Raw genomic sequence first — 20,739 nt, 5'->3', positions numbered from 1 at the left:
AAGCATTGCAATTTTATTGTACAATAAAACAATAGTGATGTTTATTATTTTTGTTATTATTAATAATAATAATAATAATAATAATAAATTTGGCCAAATTGTGCAGCCCTACAAACAAAAGCACAGCAAATCTGGAGACGAATAAACAAATAAATATTTACTTAGTCTCAATTATTTCCCCCCCATATCGTTCAACCCCTCGTAAAAAACAACAACACCACAATACTAAAGAGTACAGATAATAGTGATAGGACCTGAGGTTTAATTTTTAAGCGGCTCTGAGGCCTGTTGCATGAAGCTAGTTTAACAAACTCTGAGTTTCAGAGTAGGTTTGGAGTGGACAAATCCATATAAATCCAACGGGCTCACAACGCCCGGTTTAAACTGTCTGTCTCAACTCCGGTTTAATCCAGAGTTTGAGATTAACTCTGAAGCACATGCAGCTGAAAGTGTGTCACATGCAGCGAATAGCCAATCACACAGAACATGGAGAGTGTCACTTCTCGCGAGAGCTGCGCAATTTACTTGTCTGCTGAAGATCATTATGAAAAAAAGATCATGAAATTAAAAGCATTAACATGGCTGGAATAAACACTGCTGCTGAGGCAAAAGTTTGAGACGGCAGCGGAATTTTTTTTTTTTACTATATCAATACATGTGATTCAAACAAATAGGCCTAATAATGTATAAAGTTTCACAAAGAGCTCAAAGGAATGCACATAAGCTTTTTATCTGTTTTAAAGCTTTATATATTAAAGCATATATTATATTTATTTTAATTTAAAAGCAAAGTTTAATAGTGCCAATTAATTTAATCATATGAATATATTACATGATGAATTAAACAATTATAAATTAATTTCATATGAATAATAAGTAGTAAAGGATTAGCAATTTAGTCTCTAAAATATTGTCACTATAAACTGCTTTAATTTGGAGTGAGAGTTACAGGAGGAGCGGCTTTATTGCATCTTTACTCTCAGCTGATTGGTCGAGTTTTGGTCTGCAATAACCAGAATTAAACCTGCTCCGGAGCAGGTTTGCCGTGTAGCGCAAGTTGCCATAGTGATGACCTAATGAAATGCCATAATGAAACCCACTAAAAACCAATGGCACCTTCTTGAGCCCGAAAAACCAGAGTTTGCTAAAAACTAATCTTGAACTTACTCGAGTAGAAACCGAAACTGGCTTTGTACAACAGGCCACAAGACTGAATTTGCCAATAGTATTAAAATTGTATGCCGTTTCAGTGTAATGTAGTCTCTGACCTGTAGAGGGCCTCTTGTAGCTTGCTCTCCATCTGATCTTGAAGTAGAGCGTTCAGCTCTTTCACCTCTGCTGCCATGGTACTCTTTGCAGTGCACATCTCTCTGTCATACTGAGCCTGAAGTTTCTGCTTCAACACCACCACCTGAGGGCTCTCTTCACACTCCAGACTCTTCTGCAGTGCTTCAAGGCTCTGCCTTTCCATATCCAGGAGCTTTTGGACCTCCAGAAGCCTCTGCTCAAACTCCTCTTTCTCTTCCAGGGCCGATCTCTGAAGCTGCTCTCTCTGGGAAGCCAAGCGCTCCTCAGCCTCCAATTGGAGTTGCTCCCTCAGACGGGCCTGCTCTGCAGTCAACTCCTCACTCGCACGATTCTTCTCTGCCTTCTGTGCCTCCTCAAGGCACACCCTCAACTCTTCGGCAAAATCTCTCTGATGCTTTAAAAGAAAGAGAACACAGGACTCAATAAAAATAACCGTATTTATAAAGACACCATTGTTAACGGTATTACAGTATTGCTAAAGGGTCTATAACAATCAGCATTAGTTTCATCTGTCTACAGCATGACCACTATTTCTATGCCTTATGACAGTGCTTGGTACCAGCCTATGGCTACAATCTTCACCAAAGCCCTTTTGTCTTAAGTATAAAAGCCTGGTCTTATGTGCACTCTTACAGTCTCCTCCATCTGTCTGAGCTGCTCACGGTGTTGCTCCGCCACTTTCTCTAGTTCCCCTGAGTGCATTAGGGAGAGGTGAGATAGCTGTGTTTCCAGCTGGGTCACCTTGGCCTGGTGCTGCTGAGTCCTCTCCTTCACCTCAGCTTCCACCTGCCTCGCTACGTCTTGTGCAGACTGTAACCGCAACCTGTTTATTTCTTATGAGAAAAAGAGAAGAAAAAAAAAGTAAAACATTGTTTTTGAAGTCTCTTGTGATCACAATCAAAAACACAGTTAAAACAGTACTATTATGAAATATTACAATTTAAAATAATTATACAAAATGTTAATTATTCCTGTGATGTCAAAGCTGAATTTTCAGCATCATAAGCATTGTTGTGCTGCTTAATATTTCTGTGGAAGTTACAATAGTTTTTCTTTAGGATTCTTAGATAAATAAAACCAATGCTGTTTTTTGGACTTATTTATTTTAAATAGAAATCTTTGTAACATTATAAATATATTTATAATATATTTATACACATACATACATATAAATATGTATATATACAGGTCCTTCTCAAAAAATTAGCATATTGTGATAAACGTTCAATATTTTCCATAATGTTATGATAAAAATTAAACTTTCATATATTTTAGATTCATTGCACACCAACTGAAATATTTCAGGGTTTTTTTTGTTTTAATACTGATGATTTTGGCATACAGCTCATGAAAACCCAAAATTCCTATCTCAAAAAATTAGCATATCATGAAAAGGGTCTCTAAACGAGCTATTAACCTAATCATCTGAATCAACTAATTAACTCTAAACACCTGCAAAAGATTCCTGAGGCTTTTAAAAACTCCCAGCCTGTTTCATTACTCAAAACCGCAATCATGAGTAAGACTGCCGACCTGACTGCTGTCCAGAAGGCCATCATTGACACCCTCAAGCAAGAGGGTAAGACACAGAAAGATATTTCTGAACAAATAGGCTGTTCCCAGAGTGCTATATCAAGGCACCTCAGTGGGAAGTCTGTGGGAAGGAAAAAGTGTGGCAAAAAACGCTGCACAACGAGAAGAGGTGACCGGACCCTGAGGAAGATTGTGGAGAAGGACCGATTCCAGACCTTGGGGGACCTGCGGAAGCAGTGGACTGAGTCTGGAGTAGAAACATCCAGAGTCACCGTGCACAGGCGTGTGCAGGAAATGGGCTACAGGTGCCGCATTCCCAAGGTCAAGCCACTTTTGAACCAGAAACAGCGGCAGAAGCGCCTGACCTGGGCTACAGAGAAGCAGCACTGGACTGTTGCTCAGTGGTCCAAAGTACTTTTTTCGGATGAAAGCAAATTTTGCATGTCATTCGGAAATCAAGGTGCCAGAGTATGGAGGTAGACTGGGGAGAAGGAAATGCCTAAATGCCTGAAGTCCAGTGTCAAGTACCCACAGTCAGCTGCTGGTGTTGGTCCACTGTGTTTTATTAAGGGCAGGGTCAATGCAGCTAGCTATCAGGAGATTTTGGAGCACTTCATGCTTCCATCTGCTGAAAAGCTTTATGGAGATGAAGATTTCATTTTTTTCAGCACGACCTGGCACCTGCTCACAGTGCCAAAACCACTGGTAAATGGTTTACTGACCATGGTATTACTGTGCTCAATTGGCCTGACAACTCTCCTGACCTGAACCCCATAGAGAATCTGTGGGATATTGTGAAGAGAAAGTTGAGAGACGCAAGACCCAACACTCTGGATGAGCTTAAGGCCGCTATCGAAGCATCCTGGGCCTCCATAACACCTCAGCAGTGCCACAGGCTGATTGCCTCCATGCCACGCCGCATTGAAGCAGTCATTTCTGCAAAAGGATTCCCGACCAAGTATTGAGTGCATAACTGAACATAATTATTTGAAGGTTGACTTTTTTTGTATTAAAAACACTTCTTTTATTGGTCGGATGAAATATGCAAATTTTTTTAGATTGGAATTTTGGGTTTTCATGAGCTGTATGCCAAAATCATCAGTATTAAAACAATAAAAGACCTGAAATATTTCAGTTGGTGTGCAATGAATCTAAAATATATGAAAGTTTAATTTTTATCATTACATTATGGAAAATAATGAAATTTATCACAATATGCTAATTTTTTTTAGAAGGACCCATATATACATTGAAAAATTTTAAGAAATTAATGCTTTTTTTAGCAAGGATATATACAGTATATACACTAGCGTTGAAAAGTTTGGGGTCAGTACGAATATATATTCGTATTGACCCAAAACTTTTAAATGCTAGTGTATTTTCTGAAGAAACCGTGAATGGTGTTTCCATGTAAAAGTTGCTTCCACAATGCTAGGGTGTTTTCTTAAGTGTGCAAGTGTGGTTGCTGAGGTGTTCTGAGTGGTTGCCAGGGTTTTCCAAAAAGACAAACACTTTGGAACACACTGAACAAAGCTTCACCTTTGATATGGTTGTCTGAGAGTTTGGCCCGGAGCTGCTCTAGTTCATGGGCGTGTTTTGTGTTGAGCTGATCGATGTCTTTGTAGTATCTATCAGTGAGCTCAGTACGAGCCTGGAGTAGATCTTCTTTATAAACCAGAGTCATTCTTGACCGCAGTTGATCCAATTCCTGCTGGTGTCTCTCCTCTAACTGCAGCCGAAGGGAGTCCAGCTCCTCCTGTTAAAAAAAAAAAAAAACACAGATAATGTCACACAAAGAACAGGGACTTGAGCACTCGCACATTAGTTTGTCCCCAACTCATTCTATTACTAATAAATTGGTCAATGGTAGTGGATTCAAATGGAGCTAGTTTCTGCATTTTGATGAAAGATTAGGAAGAAAATTTTTCTTAAGAATAATGTGAATATGCACAACACAAACAGAAAGTAAATCAAGGTTAAATTTGATTTCAAGTTTATAAATCACTAAAACTCAAACAAAAGCAACTACAACAATTCACCTTGTGTTTCTCCAGTTGTCTTGTGATCTCCGCCATAGCTTCACACCTCTCATCTTCACTCTTGCCTTCTGAGAGAAAACTACAAAACAAAAATATATTGTCACCCTGTGTTATGTCCTCTCATATAGTTTCATTATTTCGTATGTAAAATGTTGTGAGTGTATGTGCATACACACATGATTTGTGTTCAATTAGTGCATCAAATGTTGCATTATATCCTATATATAATATAACTATATTATATTAAAATTATAGAGGTTAATTAAATTCACTCATTCGCAGAATCTCTTAAATGTGGACTGAACCGCTCAATTCATATGGATTAGTTTTAAGATATCTTTATGAACTTTTTGAAGCCTCAAAGTGTCAGTTGCGTAGCTGTTAATGGAGGGATAGAAAGCTCTCAGATTTCATCAAAAAGTTCTTCATTTGTGTTCCGAAGATTAACAAATGTCTCATGGGTTTTGAACGACATGAGGGTGAGTAATTAATGACAATTTTCATTTTTGGGTGAACTAAACCCTTTAAATGGCAAAATTAAAGAATAAATATTAAAATGTAGAAATCCAAGCAAACCTTGCATCTCCAGTCTGGAGTACAGAGTCCTCCAGAGCTCCCTCTACGAGGCGCAGCTGCAGAAGTGCGATTTCTTCCCGATGACTCTCTTCTGTGACATGAAGTCTCTTCTCGAAATATGTGCGGAGGTTTTCCAGCTCTGCCTCATTCAGTTCTTTGATTTCCTGCCGTTGCTGAGCAAATTCTTGTTTCAGTCGCTCAATGTCATCAACCCGTGATGAGCGTGCTAACAGCTGCTCTTTCAGCTCTACAGAGACACAATTACAATTCCTTGTAATTCACGCAAGCACTGAATAGTAGTAACTTGGCTGAAAACACAAACATCAGTTCAGAAGGAAATAAAACTGTTCTACTATAAATAATAAATGGATAAAACAATACAGCAGCAAAAGCCTATAGTGATATTCAAAGGAAGAAATGGTCTCAAAGGGAAAGAGCCCAGCATGCCTCCGAGCTCCTGTCTGTTGGTTCTCATGCACTCCAGCTGGGACCAGAGGTTTGAGATCTCCTGTTCTGAACTGGCCTTCAGTTCCTCCCTTTCTGACTGCAGACGGTCAACCTTTCACAAACATGTTTGCTTCAGTACAAAATGAAAAGAAAACATTTGCATTACAAGTATGTTGCAACAAATGCAAGATTTGTATGGTACCTCTTGCGTCAGCTCTTTTTCTCTCTGTTCCAAGGCTTGGGTATGTTCCTGTTTCTCCTGCAGTGCTGCCTTGTGACATGCAATCAACTCCTCAACTGCACCTGCAGGAGAAAGAATGGGACCTTAGCGCTCAGACTTTCAGAACAGTTAGCTTTGATCCAAAACTGGGACTCCAATTGTTACAAAGTTGTATTTTCTTATTGGTTCGGTTCACTTCACAAGGCAACATTTCAAAGCATGCCATTTATGTAAGTCATTGGTCTTCTCATTGGTCAGAGTGCACATGTTTATTTTCTGTGGTTGTTTAATCCATCTTGATAGATGACACTGTGGCTTTATCTGTAGCCGTCATTACACACACACACACACACACATACGAATTCCTGTTCTAACTAATTAAATTGCATTGAGTGGAAATCAAGGCTTCTCCATGACAGCATTCTTGCAATGCTCTGGTTTTGAGAAGAGCATTTAACTTGTCATTTTAACATGAAGAGGCACTCTAATGTTTTCACACACAGATTCTGACACTGCTGCTCTTTACGTAAAGCATATCCCATTATGAATTATTGTACTGTTGGTTTGTTGGCCTGTTGGGTTGCATTGAGTTTTTCACCACAATCGAATCGAACCGCTCCAGAGTTTGTTTCGGGCTGATTGAATACAATCTCGTCGGAACTGTAATAAATTTGACCTTGCTGTCTTCCTTCCTATATGCCTAAAACCAAACTAAGCAAGAAAACAGATCACTGCCAATATGGCTTAGTTTATACAGGGGTTTAAACGACACTCACGTGCAGCAGCATCTCTATCATTCAAGGCCTGGTTGAGCTCTTTCTCCAGATTCTTGATGTCTTGATCTGTGGAACGCTGCAGTTCTTCTAGCCTACACTGCGTCTCAGACAAAGCTGCTTCAGCCTCAGTGAGGGCCTTCTGGGTCTCACTCAGTTTATGATGGGCATCATTTAATCGACTCTTGAGTTCAGTTGTTGCTTCTTCAGCCTCCGATAGCAACTTGGCTTTTAGATCCTGCAGAGAAAATAAAAATTGCACTACACAGGCCTTTTTCACACTTAATTCTAGGCAAGCAACAATATTTCGGTGGGTCAAGATATCAGCCCATTAAAAGAGAAAAAGTTCACCTCCAGTTTACAGCCCTGCAACTGTTCCATAAAGCTTTTCTCTTCCAAAACTCTCCTCTCCCACTCCTGATTCAGATTATCTATACAGTGAAAGAACAAATACACTCACACACATATACGTCACAGTACTAGAGTAATGCTAAAAAGAATAAACTTTGAATGAAACTACAGGGCAAACCCTCACCAATCTCTTGTTGGTACAGTCCCTTGTTTCGTTGCTCCTGCTCTCGGTTCTGCTCCCGAACTCTTTCCAGCTCAAACTGTTGGCGCGTCTGAAGCATGGCGCTCTCCTGAGCCCATTTCTCTCGTAACATGGTCTGCAGTTCGCTAAGGGCCACCTCCTTATCTTTCTGCATGTTGGTTTGAGAAAGCTCCAACTGGGCTGTGTGCAAGTTGGTCAGGCTGAGACGCAAGGCTTCAAGCTCCAGGTTGTGCTTGCTCTGATTACAGAGAGTAAAATCAACCAACATTTTAGCTGATGAGTGGAATTGAGGGAATGAGTATGTTTAGAATAGCACACTGCTGCACTGCTATAAAAAATAGGCAGCTGTTGAATTCCTGTGCTCATGCTGCTGAAGAGCTGTACACAACTGGCCAAGAAAAAGGCTTTTACAGCTTTTCTTTTTTTACATTTACATGTTTACATGGAAGACTAATTTTAGTAGCTGCATATTCCATTCCACATACCATTAAAAAAATACACACCATTGTTGAAAAGGTTGGCTCTTCAGCCATAACACAAGTCTTCAGTCTCACATAATTCTACAGAAATCATTATATTATGCTGATTTGAAACATTCATTATTGTTATCATCGACAAACAGTTCTGCTTCATATTTTTGTGAAAACCATCATTAAAAGTATCTTTACCTTGACTCTTTATTCATGCACACTTGCTGAATAACAGTATTTATTTATGAAAAATATCTCTTACTGACCCCAAGCTTTTGAACAAATTGCAGCATGTCAGGCCTTATATTACAAAACATCCCCCAAATTTAAAATCAAATGAGATCAAAAACAAAAAGGTACTTGTGTTTGGAGTAGCTCAGCCTGGTGTGCAGCCTCCAGCCCGTCTTGAAGATCACTGACAAGCTCATCTTTAAGTCTGACAATTTCTTCACTCTGTTGGGCTGCCAGCTGCGTCAACTCCCTCTCATGCTCCCGTTCATAGACCTAGTACAGCAGAGTCGACAAAATGCTTTAAGGGACAGGTCTTGTATGAATGGGTGATATACACATGGCTAAAATAAATAGGTAAAAAATAGTAAGTTGTTTAACCTGTTTGATCAAGCTGGTCTGTCTTTTCTGCTCATCTTCCAGATGAGCAATTTGCTCAGAAAGTTCCCGCTCAAATCGAACATTCAAGTATTTAACCTGGATGTAGGGAAAGATAAGACATCAATGGTTATGGATGTACAGCATTTCATGCAATTGCGGGGGGAGGGGTCCAGGAGATCTACAAAAAAAAAAAAAAAAACAGCCATGGCAAAGTTTGCGTTCGAGCGTGAATGGGAGTTGGCTCCCTGCTTTTATAAGCCGCTCCAAACGGCAATCCCACTGAATCTTTCTTCTTTAGACCGTCGACTTCGCACCATCTGAACAAGCCCTATAGACCCCTTTACAGTTGGTAAACGGTGACTTTTTTTTGTGGGCAGAGCTTAGGTGGAGGCAGAACGATCACTCTGGCCGCTTCACTAACGTTAGTTTGCAAGTTTTGTTAGCTTGTTTTTTTAACAATGACTGGAGAAAATCCGATTTTATCTTAATGTGCAAGGTCACTCGCTGTCCAGGACCGTGATTGTTTCCGATAGAGAAATAGAGCGTAAAGAGAAACTGAGGGCATATAAATCTTTAGATGCCTATAACTATGTGCTGAATGGTCATGTACAAGACTTCTGTGGTACGATCCGCAGTTCTGCCAAGCCAGCCCCAAGAAGACGACAATGTAAAGAGTGACATTACAGTGCAATTTTAATGTTGTGAATATTTTCTATAAAAATTCCAGATACAGCATATTCATTTTTCATTGATTCTAGCACCCAACAACACAACAAGATGACATTCAATAATAATAATACTAATTTAAGCTCCTTATTATGTAGCCGAATCTGTGCTGGTTTGTATTTGCCGCCTCCAGTTTTCACTTTGTTTTGCCTCCAGTTAGCGCCGTGACGTAACTGTGCCGTCGGCGCAAAATGGGTCTATATAGAAGATCCTTGCCGTAGAACAGTACCTCTTCATTTCGTGAACAGAAAAGTCCTGAACGATTAATCTCTCTTTTTTATATATTTAAATGCAATACAAAGTGAAACAATTGTAGGTGTTTTTCATTGCAGGTTGATTCAAATAATTATTTACATAATTCACATTTTCATAATTGTTCATAAAATATTTTGGTAGTCAGGTGTGTGGAGGGCAGATTTTTTTAAGGTTGACCAAAAAGGCTTGAGTGTGCAATTTTCTTGTCTCTTAATGAGTACATTACTCATTACTTTTTTTTTTACGGAAATTCTCCCCTAGTGACCGTCACAACCTTCACTCACCTCTTTCTGGTGTTTCTCTTCCAGGATTCTCTGCTCCTCCTCATGTTGTTCCTGTCTTTCCTCTAGATTCTGTTTGACAGAGATTAGTTCTTTCATTAAGGCACTCTCCTTTTCCATGTATTCCTCTTCTGCCTTCTCTTGTGCTTCCCTTACTTCCTTGAGCTCTGCATCCTTTGATTCAAGTTGGTGCTAAAGATAAAGGTACAAGTTACTTGGAGGATCACATTCATGTCAAATAAATAATATATTCCAGGTTTTCCACATTCTGAAAAAACAGAGCACACAAATGCATGCATTTGTTCTTACTTATTACTCAACTTTTAACCAGCAACAGATATTGTAGTTTACGCATTAGACATAGCATATTTTAAAAGAGCAATTAAGATTCAAACCTCAAAGTTCTTCAGTTCTGATTCTAGAACCTTCTCCATGCTCTTTGCCTGGTCCTCGAAAACTTCAAGACGTCTTTCCAGGGTAGCTTTCTCCTCTTCCATGTTGGTGAGCTTCTCTTTAAGGCACACTAGTTTAGACTCTAGGTCTGTCTTCTCTTCCTCCAAGACCAGCAACCTTCCAGCTTTCTTCTCTACTTCAGCTTTGAGCTGCTGAATCTCTCTATCGGCTTGATCCAATTGTAACGTCCTTTGACCAAGCAGCACTGAAGTAGCTTGGTGTTTTTCCCTTTGTTGCTCCAGTTGAAGTTGAAACTCATCTCTCTGAGCTTCCAAAGAGGAAAACTCACTACTTACAGAGTCACCAGCGTCTTTCTCCTCATGGATATCCTTTGTTAGCTGCTCCTGAAGTTTGAGCTGTAGCACCAATTGGGCCTTTTCTTCCCTTAGTTCATTTGGCAACTCCTCTGTAGACAAAGGGATTGAGGTCTTATCAGAATCAGTATTGTGTGGCATTATCCTTTCATTGCCCTGAACCTGCAGGTCACTCAGTATGTTCTTTAGGTTGTCTTCATTCATTTTCTGGCTGATAACTTCCTCGTACTGAATTCTTTTCTCACGTTCCATCTCCAGCTCCCACTTAGCTTCCTCAAGCTCCTCCGAAGCTTTGCTCCAACGCTCCCGCGCCTCCTCGACCTCTTCCGCAGAGCGCCGAACCTCTTCTTGAAGAACCTCGAGTTGCCGTTCCCGATCCTCTAACTGCTCTGTCAGGTCTTGGCACTGCTGGATCAGAAGCTCTTTAGCCAAGTCCACAGTGGCTGCACTGTGATTCAGCTCTTCAATGGTTGAGGTTAAGGTTTGCCACTGGGCATCATTGAAGGACATTACATCAGGTTGGTGCCCATCAATGGCAGAAACTACGGGCAGTCCTGGCTCTGACTTATCACCATCAGATGTGACATTAGGGTAATCTGAAGCATGGAATATGACGTCACTGTCGAGCTCAAACCTGGACGTCTCAGAGCTCTCAATCAGGCTACGTTCCTCTAGACTCCCTTGAAGTAAACTTCCTTGAGACCCTTCAGAAGCCAAGTATCGCTCCATCAAAACATCCTGGAAACCCCCTGTAGAGACATCAAAACTATAGGTGTCTCTGACAGCACACTCAATGGCTGTCTCCTCACTGTAGTACTCTTTGGAGACTATGTTCCAGGGTACATCTGCAACATTGTCTTTGGAAACGTTTTGATGAGAATCAGAATGTTGACTTTGGGCCTGGTTCAGAAGCTCCTTGATGCGATGGATCTCAACAGAGTGCTCCTCCTGCAGGCGCCTAAATGCAGCCTCGTGAGCTTCGGTAAGCTGGGCTACATTCAACTCCCTTTCCTCCTCCAGATTCTGAAGCCTGAGATCATAATTGGAAATATCAGCTTCATACTTGGAACGCATATGGTGCCCTGTCTCCTCCTCTTCATGAAGACGATTTTGAAGCTCCTTGACAAGGTTATCTAATCTGGCCATTTCTTGGTTCAATTCATCTTTCTCTGCTTTATAATGCTGGGCTTCCTGGGCTTGTGTTTCCACAAACGCAGCCAGATGAGCTTCCACCTGGGTCTTCTCATCTTCCAAACTCTGTACCCTCTTCTGAAAAGCTTCTATTTGTTCTTGAGCTCGCTGGCTGTTCTTACGCTCTTCCTCTAGCTCAGCTCTAAGGCTTTGCGTTAAAGCTTCAGAGTTTGAGTCAGGACTGTTCTCTGAGAGCAGAAGGCTCACATTAGATAAATCTAAACCACCGTGTTGGTCAAGCCTTAGGTCTGATTGATCAGCACTTCTATGGGTAAAGGCATGTTGAAGCTGAGAAAGGTTTTTTTCCATGACACACAATTTCTGTTGCAGGTCTGTGATCTCAGCTTCTTTTTGGGCCAAGAGGCACTGTTGCTCCTTAGTCACCTATAAAAAAAAAATAATTGTGTTACTAATACAAATGCATATTTTGCTTCATTCTGCAAGGTTAACTGTCAAAAAGATACAAGTGGCCTGACCTGTTGTGACTCCTCCAACTGTTCATGCAGCTGATTCGGAGCAGCCTGGGTCGGATCCACAAACCCTTGACTTTTTGTACGTAGATATTCTTTAGCCTGAAAAGAGTATTACATTTAATTGGTTTAGACTCATTTACTGATGCGTTTTATTGTGAAGAACAAAAATTAAATGATTTGTTGCACAATGGGGACTAATAACTTATGGGTTTTGTTGATTTAGACATTAAGGAGACCAAACAGTCATATTAGACCATTAATATTCAAGGGATTAGATGCATTGTTGATAAAAGTCAACACTAATTATCTTTTTTTTATGCCAAAGAGAAACTAGCATGTCTCTATTTGGTTCTTTCCAACCCCAAATGTACACATTTTAGGCAAATCTGAGAAAGCACTCAAAAAATGTCAATGGGTGTATTTGAATAATCAATGCAGGAGTTAGATACACTATGGATGTTTTTTTTTAAATGCATGAAGTTTACCTGCTGTAGTTGCTGTTGTAGAGCCTGAATCTGACCCGAGAGCTGCTGTGCCTCCAATTGCACCTGGTCTCTGCTCTGCAGCGCCACCTGCAGGTTCTTACTAAGCTGTGATATGATCTCATTCCGTTTCTCTACTGCAGCCTGTAATTGCTGTGTGAAGAATTAAAACAAGTCAAGAGTATTTTTTAAGTTTCTGTAAAAAGTTCCAAAATCATATTTCTAAATTGGACTCCAGAAAACAATAAGTGACATTTTACAGAATAAGCACAAACACTTTTTGGCAACTAAAAATCTAGGCTTCCTCAGTAAGAGTAAGTTAAAACATGATTGGAGCAAGTAATCATAATCCTTAAATCCATGAATCCAATGAACACCCATAATGTGGATTTGTTTAAACTCATCCGTGAAATCTAATTGGTTCTTTCTTTCCCTCTACACCATCAGAAATGCAAGCAAACCAATTATGGTAAACACTACGGTCCAGAAACCAGTAATCTGCCTCTGGATTAATTCATGGTCATGGTTATGAATACATCTTGAAACCTGTTAAATGGGCAGATGTAACCCAGTTTGAAGACTCTAATTTATATTTCAGGAGAATGACTGTACACCAAATCTTCCTTCAGATTTCGAGCGAGCTATTCAACACAACAATATCTGAGAAAATAGTGTTAGTTATAGTCCTCACACAGTTGGGATTAGCTTGACAAAAATAAAACAATAATAAAAAAAAAGTTGAGTGCATGTACTACAAAAACATTAATACATAAAACAAATATACTGCCAAATAAACAAGGTGTCTGTTCAGGTGCTGAAATAATGGATAGGCAAACGTACTGCACAGTGTTGTCAAAAATATTGATATTTCGATATTGAACTGAAATAACTGAAACGATTCCAATACAAATTTTTCCGCAGTATCGACACCAATACCAGCTGTGCGCTCTCCGACGGCGCATTGACACACACCGCCTCATTAACTCCGGTTGAATAGTGTTCAGTTAGTGCCTGAATTTTGGCACAGGGTTGCAAGTATTGTGCAAAATTTTACTTATTACCTCAGGTTTTTCACTCACACCAAAAGCGCTCGCACCACAGATCTATATATCATAATATAATGCGTGATTGACTGATGTTAAGAGTGTACATTCAGATATTTAAAAAGCTATGCCATTTGAAACCCACCTGGAGAGAAAACTCACTTTAAACTCATTTTACAAAGAAAAGCTGATCTGGTGAAATCATATACAGTATATAAATAGTATATCCAAATAGTAATGTAATTTATATGTAAATAAAAAAAGTCACTTTAGCGAGTACACTAAACAATTGACTAGCAAATGGCCATTCTATTGCAAAGATGTGTGTAGAGGGTTGTTGTAGGCATTGATCTGGATTTAATTAAATGTTAAATAACACTGTATTATCTTTGTTGTAAAAATGACTTGTGTTCATGTAAGAAATACTACAGAAATTACTGTTAATCACCTGAAAAACTTAAAGCCATGTTTATTTTGTTTGTCTTTTTATTCAATTGTATTTATTAGTGCTATCATTTGAAATTTTTTTATCAGTTCTACTGACCTGTACATTTAGTTTAAAGTTTCAAATAAATAATATATCTACCAAAAAATATCTAAATGGCAGTTTTGACTGTGGTATCGAAAATGTGATGGTATCATCTTGGAAATAGAAATTCCAGTATCGAGACAACATCACTACACGTGCAGAAATGCATTGGAAACCGTAACTTCAAATGTATAGGACTGTCTTGTGTGCTCTATAAATGTTTACCTTCAGTTGTTCTTTGCCAGTATGTGCAACTATAATCATTTCTGCAAGTTCGCCCTCTGCCTGATCGGACGGCTCTGCCAGAGACTCGGATGAGGAGCTCTGTTCTTGGGTATTGGTTTCATCGGCCTCTCTGCTGCACTGATGGACATCTGGAACACTGCTTTCTGTGCCGTCAGGTCTGAGTGACGCCTAAATGTTCAGACAAACATGCACATTTTCCACAGTTTGTGTTACCATGACTACATTCCCCCCAGCCATGTTATGCTAACTGACCTATTTTTTGTCAGATGGGAAGGGAGAACAAATATAAATTCTATAGACTGGAAAATAGAATGAACAGTGAAAGGCTTTACATTAATATTGTCAAGCAGACTAGGCATTAATTTCAATTAAATGAAAGCATCAACTGACCCATTTCTTAAATGTTCGTAATCATTATTTTACCCCCAATATATATATTCTTTTATTTTAAGATAAGGAATCTTGTTAAAAACTTAATTAAGTTGCTCATTTCTGACGTTTCAGATACTCTGGAAAATATTCTGGAATATATCTGGAATTATCTGGAACTTGATAATGGTTTATCTTGCTTGCATTACTGTGACTGATGTGTTGATGCATCTGACTGGAGTCACAAACGTTATTTTAATGCTATTTTGTGCTCGCATATTTAATAATTTGTCAGCTGTAACAAAGAAACAGGACAATTTTGTCAATTTAAGAAACACTTAAACTAAGAGCAAACCTCTGAGCATTCCTTGCTGATCTCTCCATGACAATCGTCTGTCTGTGGCTCCTCTAGGTGGCGCTCTTGTGCGGAACAGGCATTCGTCTGGACAGTCGGGCCCTTCCTCTTCGCCGTCTTTTTCTGCGTGCTCGAACTGTTGCTTTTCGCCTGGCGCTGTTTAAACTCAGCAAACTGCGCCAGAGGTTGAGGGACAGGTAGAGGGAAACGTACATCAGGATGAGATAGCAAGAACATAGAAGCAGCATTTTGCTGGGCTTGAAATATGAACCATGTCAAAGGTCAAATGGATGCATCTCCTGAGTCCTGCATGACTGACCTCTCATAATTAGACCAAACAAAAGGCAAATTCTTCTTAAGGGATGATTTAGTTCATAATATGAAAGACAACAGCAAGAAAACCAGGTTTTAAAAAAATACAATATCCAAACAGAGGTTAATTCTTAAGGCAGGAAAAATGATGGGTTCTTCATCATCCTCTTCCTTTTTTGGAGAATCCCTGATCCTCAAGCATGGAAATGTGGTGACGCCTGAAATACGCACAATTCTGCAAGAGACATTACTCACAGCTGCCTTAAGAAGCTTATTCCAGATTAAAGCAAGCTGAAATGAACCCTGCTGGACCAAATATTACAATGGTGCTTATGAACAAACACCAGCACATCCCCTAAGGCTTTTAAATTAGTCACATGACAGCAATCCATCAACCAACCAACCAAACAAACAAGAATGCCTTATGATTCCTGAGCAAGTCTGCAACTATGAGAACTAAAGACCGCCAAGTGAAGAGATGTTCTTTTGCAGATGTGCAGAACCTATTGAGAACTAAATGAAAAAGGAAAAAAAAAGAGAAGGAGCGAATGCACACAAACCATTCACATAATACTGTGACCTAACTTGGACATAGTACCCTGGACTAAACCTCTAACCCAGATTGGAGTGTGAATAGACTTAAACAAAATCCAACAAGCTGGGTATTCTGCTTACTTTTGACCGGCTTTCATAAATATGTAGGAAATCCGTCATGTCTTTCGCCCACTGAATGTCAAAACACATAAGATGTTGATCTGAAGCCTAGGGGACGACATGCCATAAACAGTTTCTGGAACAGCAGCTTACATGCAATATTCAGGCCACTCTCTATAACATCCACTAAAATGGTGTGCACTGCACATCTGAAATAAATAAATCTATATAAAAATTAAATATACACAAATACATATGGGTGCGTTTAAAAAAAATCTATATTATGGATTAAGAGGAAGCTCCACTTTTTGATTAAATGTAGTCAAAACTACAGTAGTTACATTCAAATCCAGACTCAAAACACATCTGTTTAGCTGTGCATTTACTGAATGAGCACTGTGCCACCGTTCATCCGACTGTTTGTACAGCATTTTATTTTTTATGCAAAACGTTTTAATTATTCTGATTTCTTTTGATTATTTTAATTTCTTCTAATGTAAAGGACTTTGAATTACCAGTGTGTATGAAATGTGCTATATAAATAAACTTTCCTTGCCTAAATATTATGGTCTGGTCCCCCATAAGAAAATGTATAATTTAAAGTTAAATGGCAATTTGGTGCACTTTGAGTTTAAATTTAAGAGCTCCAACTCAAGCCTCCAACCCATGTCCAGTGTACAAATTGAACGAAGTCTTTTCGTTGAACAGTCACCTCTGATTACAGATCACTCTAAATTGCAACGTAAACATGCATTTTCTGTAAAGCTGTTTTGAAACGATATGTTTTGTGAAAAGCACTATACAAATAAATGTGAATTGATTCGAATTGAGTTGGACCTTGACATTTACAGTGTCTCAGCCTACATTACATTCACACTAGAGCTGCATGAATAAATTGAGAATCACCTTTTTCTTGTTTCAAACAGAGATCATGATTCTATGGAAGATTGTTTCTGCCACAGAATAAAAAATAAAAAAGGTAATAGTGACTTTTTATCTCACAAATCTGGGGGGCTTGTTTGTGACTGTTTTCTCGCAATTGCAAGTTTACAGCTCTCAATTCTGACTTTTTTCTCAAAAAAGATATAAACTCGCAATTCTGAGAAAAAAGTCTGTAATTTTTTCCTCTCAGAGATGGACTTTATAACTGGCAATTGCAAGATTCTCCCATGATTCTGAACAGACAACTAAACAAAATAACATGTAATTTACTAGAGGTTCTGACAAATGTATATTGCTGCAGTCTATTTAAAATTATTAAGGAATCTGAATGAATTACTTTGGTTTGAATGAATGATTCAATGACTCTATTTCATTGTCTCATTATTGGATGAATCAGCATTTTTTTTACAAATCTCTTGAATGAATGATTCAACAACAACTTGAACGGTCACTTGTCATCACCTGGTGGCGTAAATATGTAATTGATACAATCATAATGAAGCGCCATGTTACTTTCAAAAGGTGATTCACTCAATTTTGCTCGCTTCTGTAGACAGTGTTATATCCGAACTAGAAACTAATATGAATATTTGTAACAGAAATAATGATACTGTGTAGTTGAAAAGACTGTTGACTGTTTGTGAAGCCGTTTCATACCTATACATGACAACTGCGCTCTCTGGGTCAGCAGCAGTGCCAACAACGATCTGAATGTTCTGCTGTGATTTTGTCAAAGGTTTAATAGACACAGGCGAATAGTTGTCATTATGAATGAGATCACGTTGGTATTTGAATAAAGACCGTGTGATCCTTTAACGATTAATCGTTTAACGATTAATGCAGCTCTAATTTACTGGTGTTGTAGGAAGCTAAACATTTAAAATAATAATTATTATTATTATTATTATTATCATCATCCTAATAATAATATCATGTATAGCCTAATAAATATAAATGAAAATTAATTTCATTAGTATATTATTTATCTTTACAATACAGAGAAATCACAGTACTTATGTCCTATTTTGTTCGCTTGCAAGTAGGGATGCTCATAATTACCTTGTTAACCAACAGTAAGTATTTTGACCGATTAAAAACCAATGTATTTTTAACAAATGCCATGGCAACCAGCAAGCCACTCTGCAACAGGTTAATCTTTGAGCTAAATGAATCTACAAACACACACATCTAGACACATTACATAATCAACTGATAAATACTTGAACATTCATGCCTTTCATGTGGCTAAAGTTACAAATTAAATCCAACACTTAAAGGGAAAGTTCACCCAAAAAAAAAACTACATTTTGTCATTACTTACTATCCCTCGAGTTGTTCCAACCTGTATGAGTTTCCTTCGATAATTGAGCACTAAAGATTATATTTTAAAGAATGTTGGTGTGTAACCAACCAACCAGACAGGTAACAGCAACCATTGACTTCCATAGTAATTTTTTCCTACTATGGAAGTTAATGTGTGCCATCAACTGTCTGGTTACCAATACCAACATTTTTTTAAATATTTTCTTTTGTATTCAACAGAAGAAAGAAACGTGTACAGGTTTGGAACACGAGGGCGAGTAGATGACAAAATGTTCAATTTTGGGTGAACTATCCCTTTAACAGTATGGATCCAATGACCCAAAGCAAGTGCAAGAGAGATTCAGGCCAAATGATATGCTTGACAATGCAGCACTCACCTCTGATAGGGCATCTTACATTGATTATGAATGTGTACACCAACCACTAAATAATTTGAATTGTATGCATTCAAGTTGGTTGTGAATTGAGCAAAATTAAGTCACTACAGGGATATTATCTGGCTGGATGAGTGGATGAAAATGCTTGATTGTTTGGAAGTTGGAATGAGTTGAATAGTATTATTGACAAACCAGTAAGGTTATATGTAATTTTAAATAATAAACTTTTAATGAAAAATACAAGCTCTTTTGTATGATATTTGTGAATTATGTCATTACTCAACCTCATAGTACAAAATCATTAATTAATTTATTTCGTGGAACACAAACGACTGAGGACTTTTTCCCTATACAATAAAAGTAAATCTTGTATGTTGCACATAAAAACAAATACAACATAGGGGTGAGCAAATGATGACAATTTCAATGTTGAGAGTCCAGAAACGCATCCTTGCACTGTTGATATTTTAATCGTGTGGTGCCTCCTACAGGTATCTTTTCAAATAACAAGTTGAATTATTCTGTGGAATAAATAGTCATTCAACATCTTGTTAACATCATTTGAAGCGTTAGACCTTTAAAAGCAAATTGAAAGATCGGTCACTTCATCTCGGTTTTCCCCTCAATCCCCTTAAAAGCTCTCGAGCTAAATATATACTGTAGATACCTGTGAGCCACACAGATCCTGCCTAGAGACAGAGCTGTAGCAGTTTCGCCTCATATTCAACAGCAAATATAACTTTGTGCAACTTGAAACATACCATAAGCAAATAAAGTAAGTTTCCGCTACAAAGCAAGACAATTCGCATACAAAACTTGTTCTTTTCCCCCCTAATTCAAACTCCAAATAAACACTCAAAGCTATATAAAGGTTAAAAAAGTAAGAAAGTAAAAATAAAAATAAAAAACCTTCAAGCTGAGGAACATTGTTGTTCTAAATTTGAGAATCACAGCAAATGAAAAGGTAACGTTACACTGAGAAGAAATGTAGTTTAAGCCTAATTTTGTCCATTATCACTTTGAAATGATATTACTATAATATACAGCACAATGGATCGTGAGACAGCTAGGCAGTGATGTGCTGACAAATAGATTAAGGCAGATTAGTTCCAAAAATGTTTTATAATAAGACATGGTGCAGAAAGAACAATATGAACGGCTGTGATATCTGTGGCTGGCCGAAATAGAAGTAGATCTCAAATGAAAGGGGAAAAAACTTAATAAAATGTTATAGCTCATGTATTTACAGACATAAACAATATCAAGGAGTATTCAAATTCAAAACAAGCCTAGGCTATGTAAAGTTACTGCTAATGTTTGTTAGCGCGTAACGTTACCTTTGCTCGTCCGGCCTCTAATTTTCTCTGCCTTTCATGATCCATCTCCTGGATCAAGGACTTTCATGGGAATGAAGGAAACGCTCAAGTGGGCAGTAAGCAGGCAAAAATGTTTCTGTAAAACTCTCCTAACAAATTTTTCGCAATGTTTTGTGAGTTGAGTGATTTTCCTAAGGAGTAACTGTCAGTGTAATTTTCAACATGGCCGCGAATGTGTTTATCCCCGCCCTTATCGGATTGACAGTATGTGAGAACCAATTAGAATAAAGAACGTGAACTTGGCAGCCAATGACATTTCCTGTTGCAGAAATTCACCTGCTCTTTTAAAACGCATTGGGCCCGAATGGCCAATTAAAAAGCGTTTGCAAGCATGACCCCTTGATTGACAACCTCTATAGCCTATCGCGGAGCATGATAGAGAGAAACGACATCCCCGTAGGTTGTCAATTTGTTGTTGTACTGTCGTTTCCGATAGGATGAGTGGCTGTGATTGACAAATGAGAGGCGCGGGTAAAAGCCCGGGTAAATAAGATCAACCAGTAACAAAGG

At 38.5% G+C, this 20,739-nt stretch overlaps 1 protein-coding gene across 10 annotated transcripts in view; it reads right to left on the bottom strand.

Annotated features, from left to right (window-relative positions):
• pcnt (pericentrin) overlaps window positions 1–20,403 on the bottom strand; it is a 62,939-nt gene extending 42,536 nt beyond the window's left edge. For 7 of the 10 annotated variants that reach the window (XM_077199420.1, XM_077199421.1, XM_077199422.1 and 4 more), the window contains exons 1-19: window positions 20,191–20,394; window positions 15,246–15,419; window positions 14,501–14,689; window positions 12,707–12,856; window positions 12,225–12,320; window positions 10,186–12,132; window positions 9,794–9,982; window positions 8,529–8,624; window positions 8,280–8,423; window positions 7,432–7,687; window positions 7,248–7,327; window positions 6,900–7,134; window positions 6,106–6,206; window positions 5,904–6,015; window positions 5,457–5,703; window positions 4,881–4,959; window positions 4,381–4,597; window positions 1,936–2,141; window positions 1,269–1,702 (exon numbers count right to left, since the gene is read on the bottom strand). In XM_077199420.1, the coding sequence (XP_077055535.1) occupies window positions 1,269–1,702; window positions 1,936–2,141; window positions 4,381–4,597; window positions 4,881–4,959; window positions 5,457–5,703; window positions 5,904–6,015; window positions 6,106–6,206; window positions 6,900–7,134; window positions 7,248–7,327; window positions 7,432–7,687; window positions 8,280–8,423; window positions 8,529–8,624; window positions 9,794–9,982; window positions 10,186–12,132; window positions 12,225–12,320; window positions 12,707–12,856; window positions 14,501–14,689; window positions 15,246–15,419; window positions 20,191–20,235 (4,997 nt within the window). In that variant the 5' untranslated portion in view covers window positions 20,236–20,394. Of the gene's footprint in view, window positions 1–1,268; window positions 1,703–1,935; window positions 2,142–4,380; window positions 4,598–4,880; window positions 4,960–5,456; window positions 5,704–5,903; window positions 6,016–6,105; window positions 6,207–6,899; window positions 7,135–7,247; window positions 7,328–7,431; window positions 7,688–8,279; window positions 8,424–8,528; window positions 8,625–9,793; window positions 9,983–10,185; window positions 12,133–12,224; window positions 12,321–12,706; window positions 12,857–14,500; window positions 14,690–15,245; window positions 15,420–20,190 lie in introns of all 10 variants that reach the window. The other 3 variants (XM_077199423.1, XM_077199415.1, XM_077199418.1) reach the window with 2 other exon arrangements.
• Window positions 20,404–20,739: the final 336 nt, after the last annotated feature.

This window comes from Siphateles boraxobius, unplaced genomic scaffold, assembly GCF_051911475.1.
Source record: "Siphateles boraxobius isolate OS27281-9 unplaced genomic scaffold, OSU_SipBor_1 41, whole genome shotgun sequence".
Taxonomy (NCBI): Eukaryota; Metazoa; Chordata; class Actinopteri; order Cypriniformes; family Leuciscidae; genus Siphateles; species Siphateles boraxobius.
The sequence above is the reverse complement of the archived record's forward strand: the minus strand, read 5'-3'. Positions and strand labels throughout refer to the sequence as shown.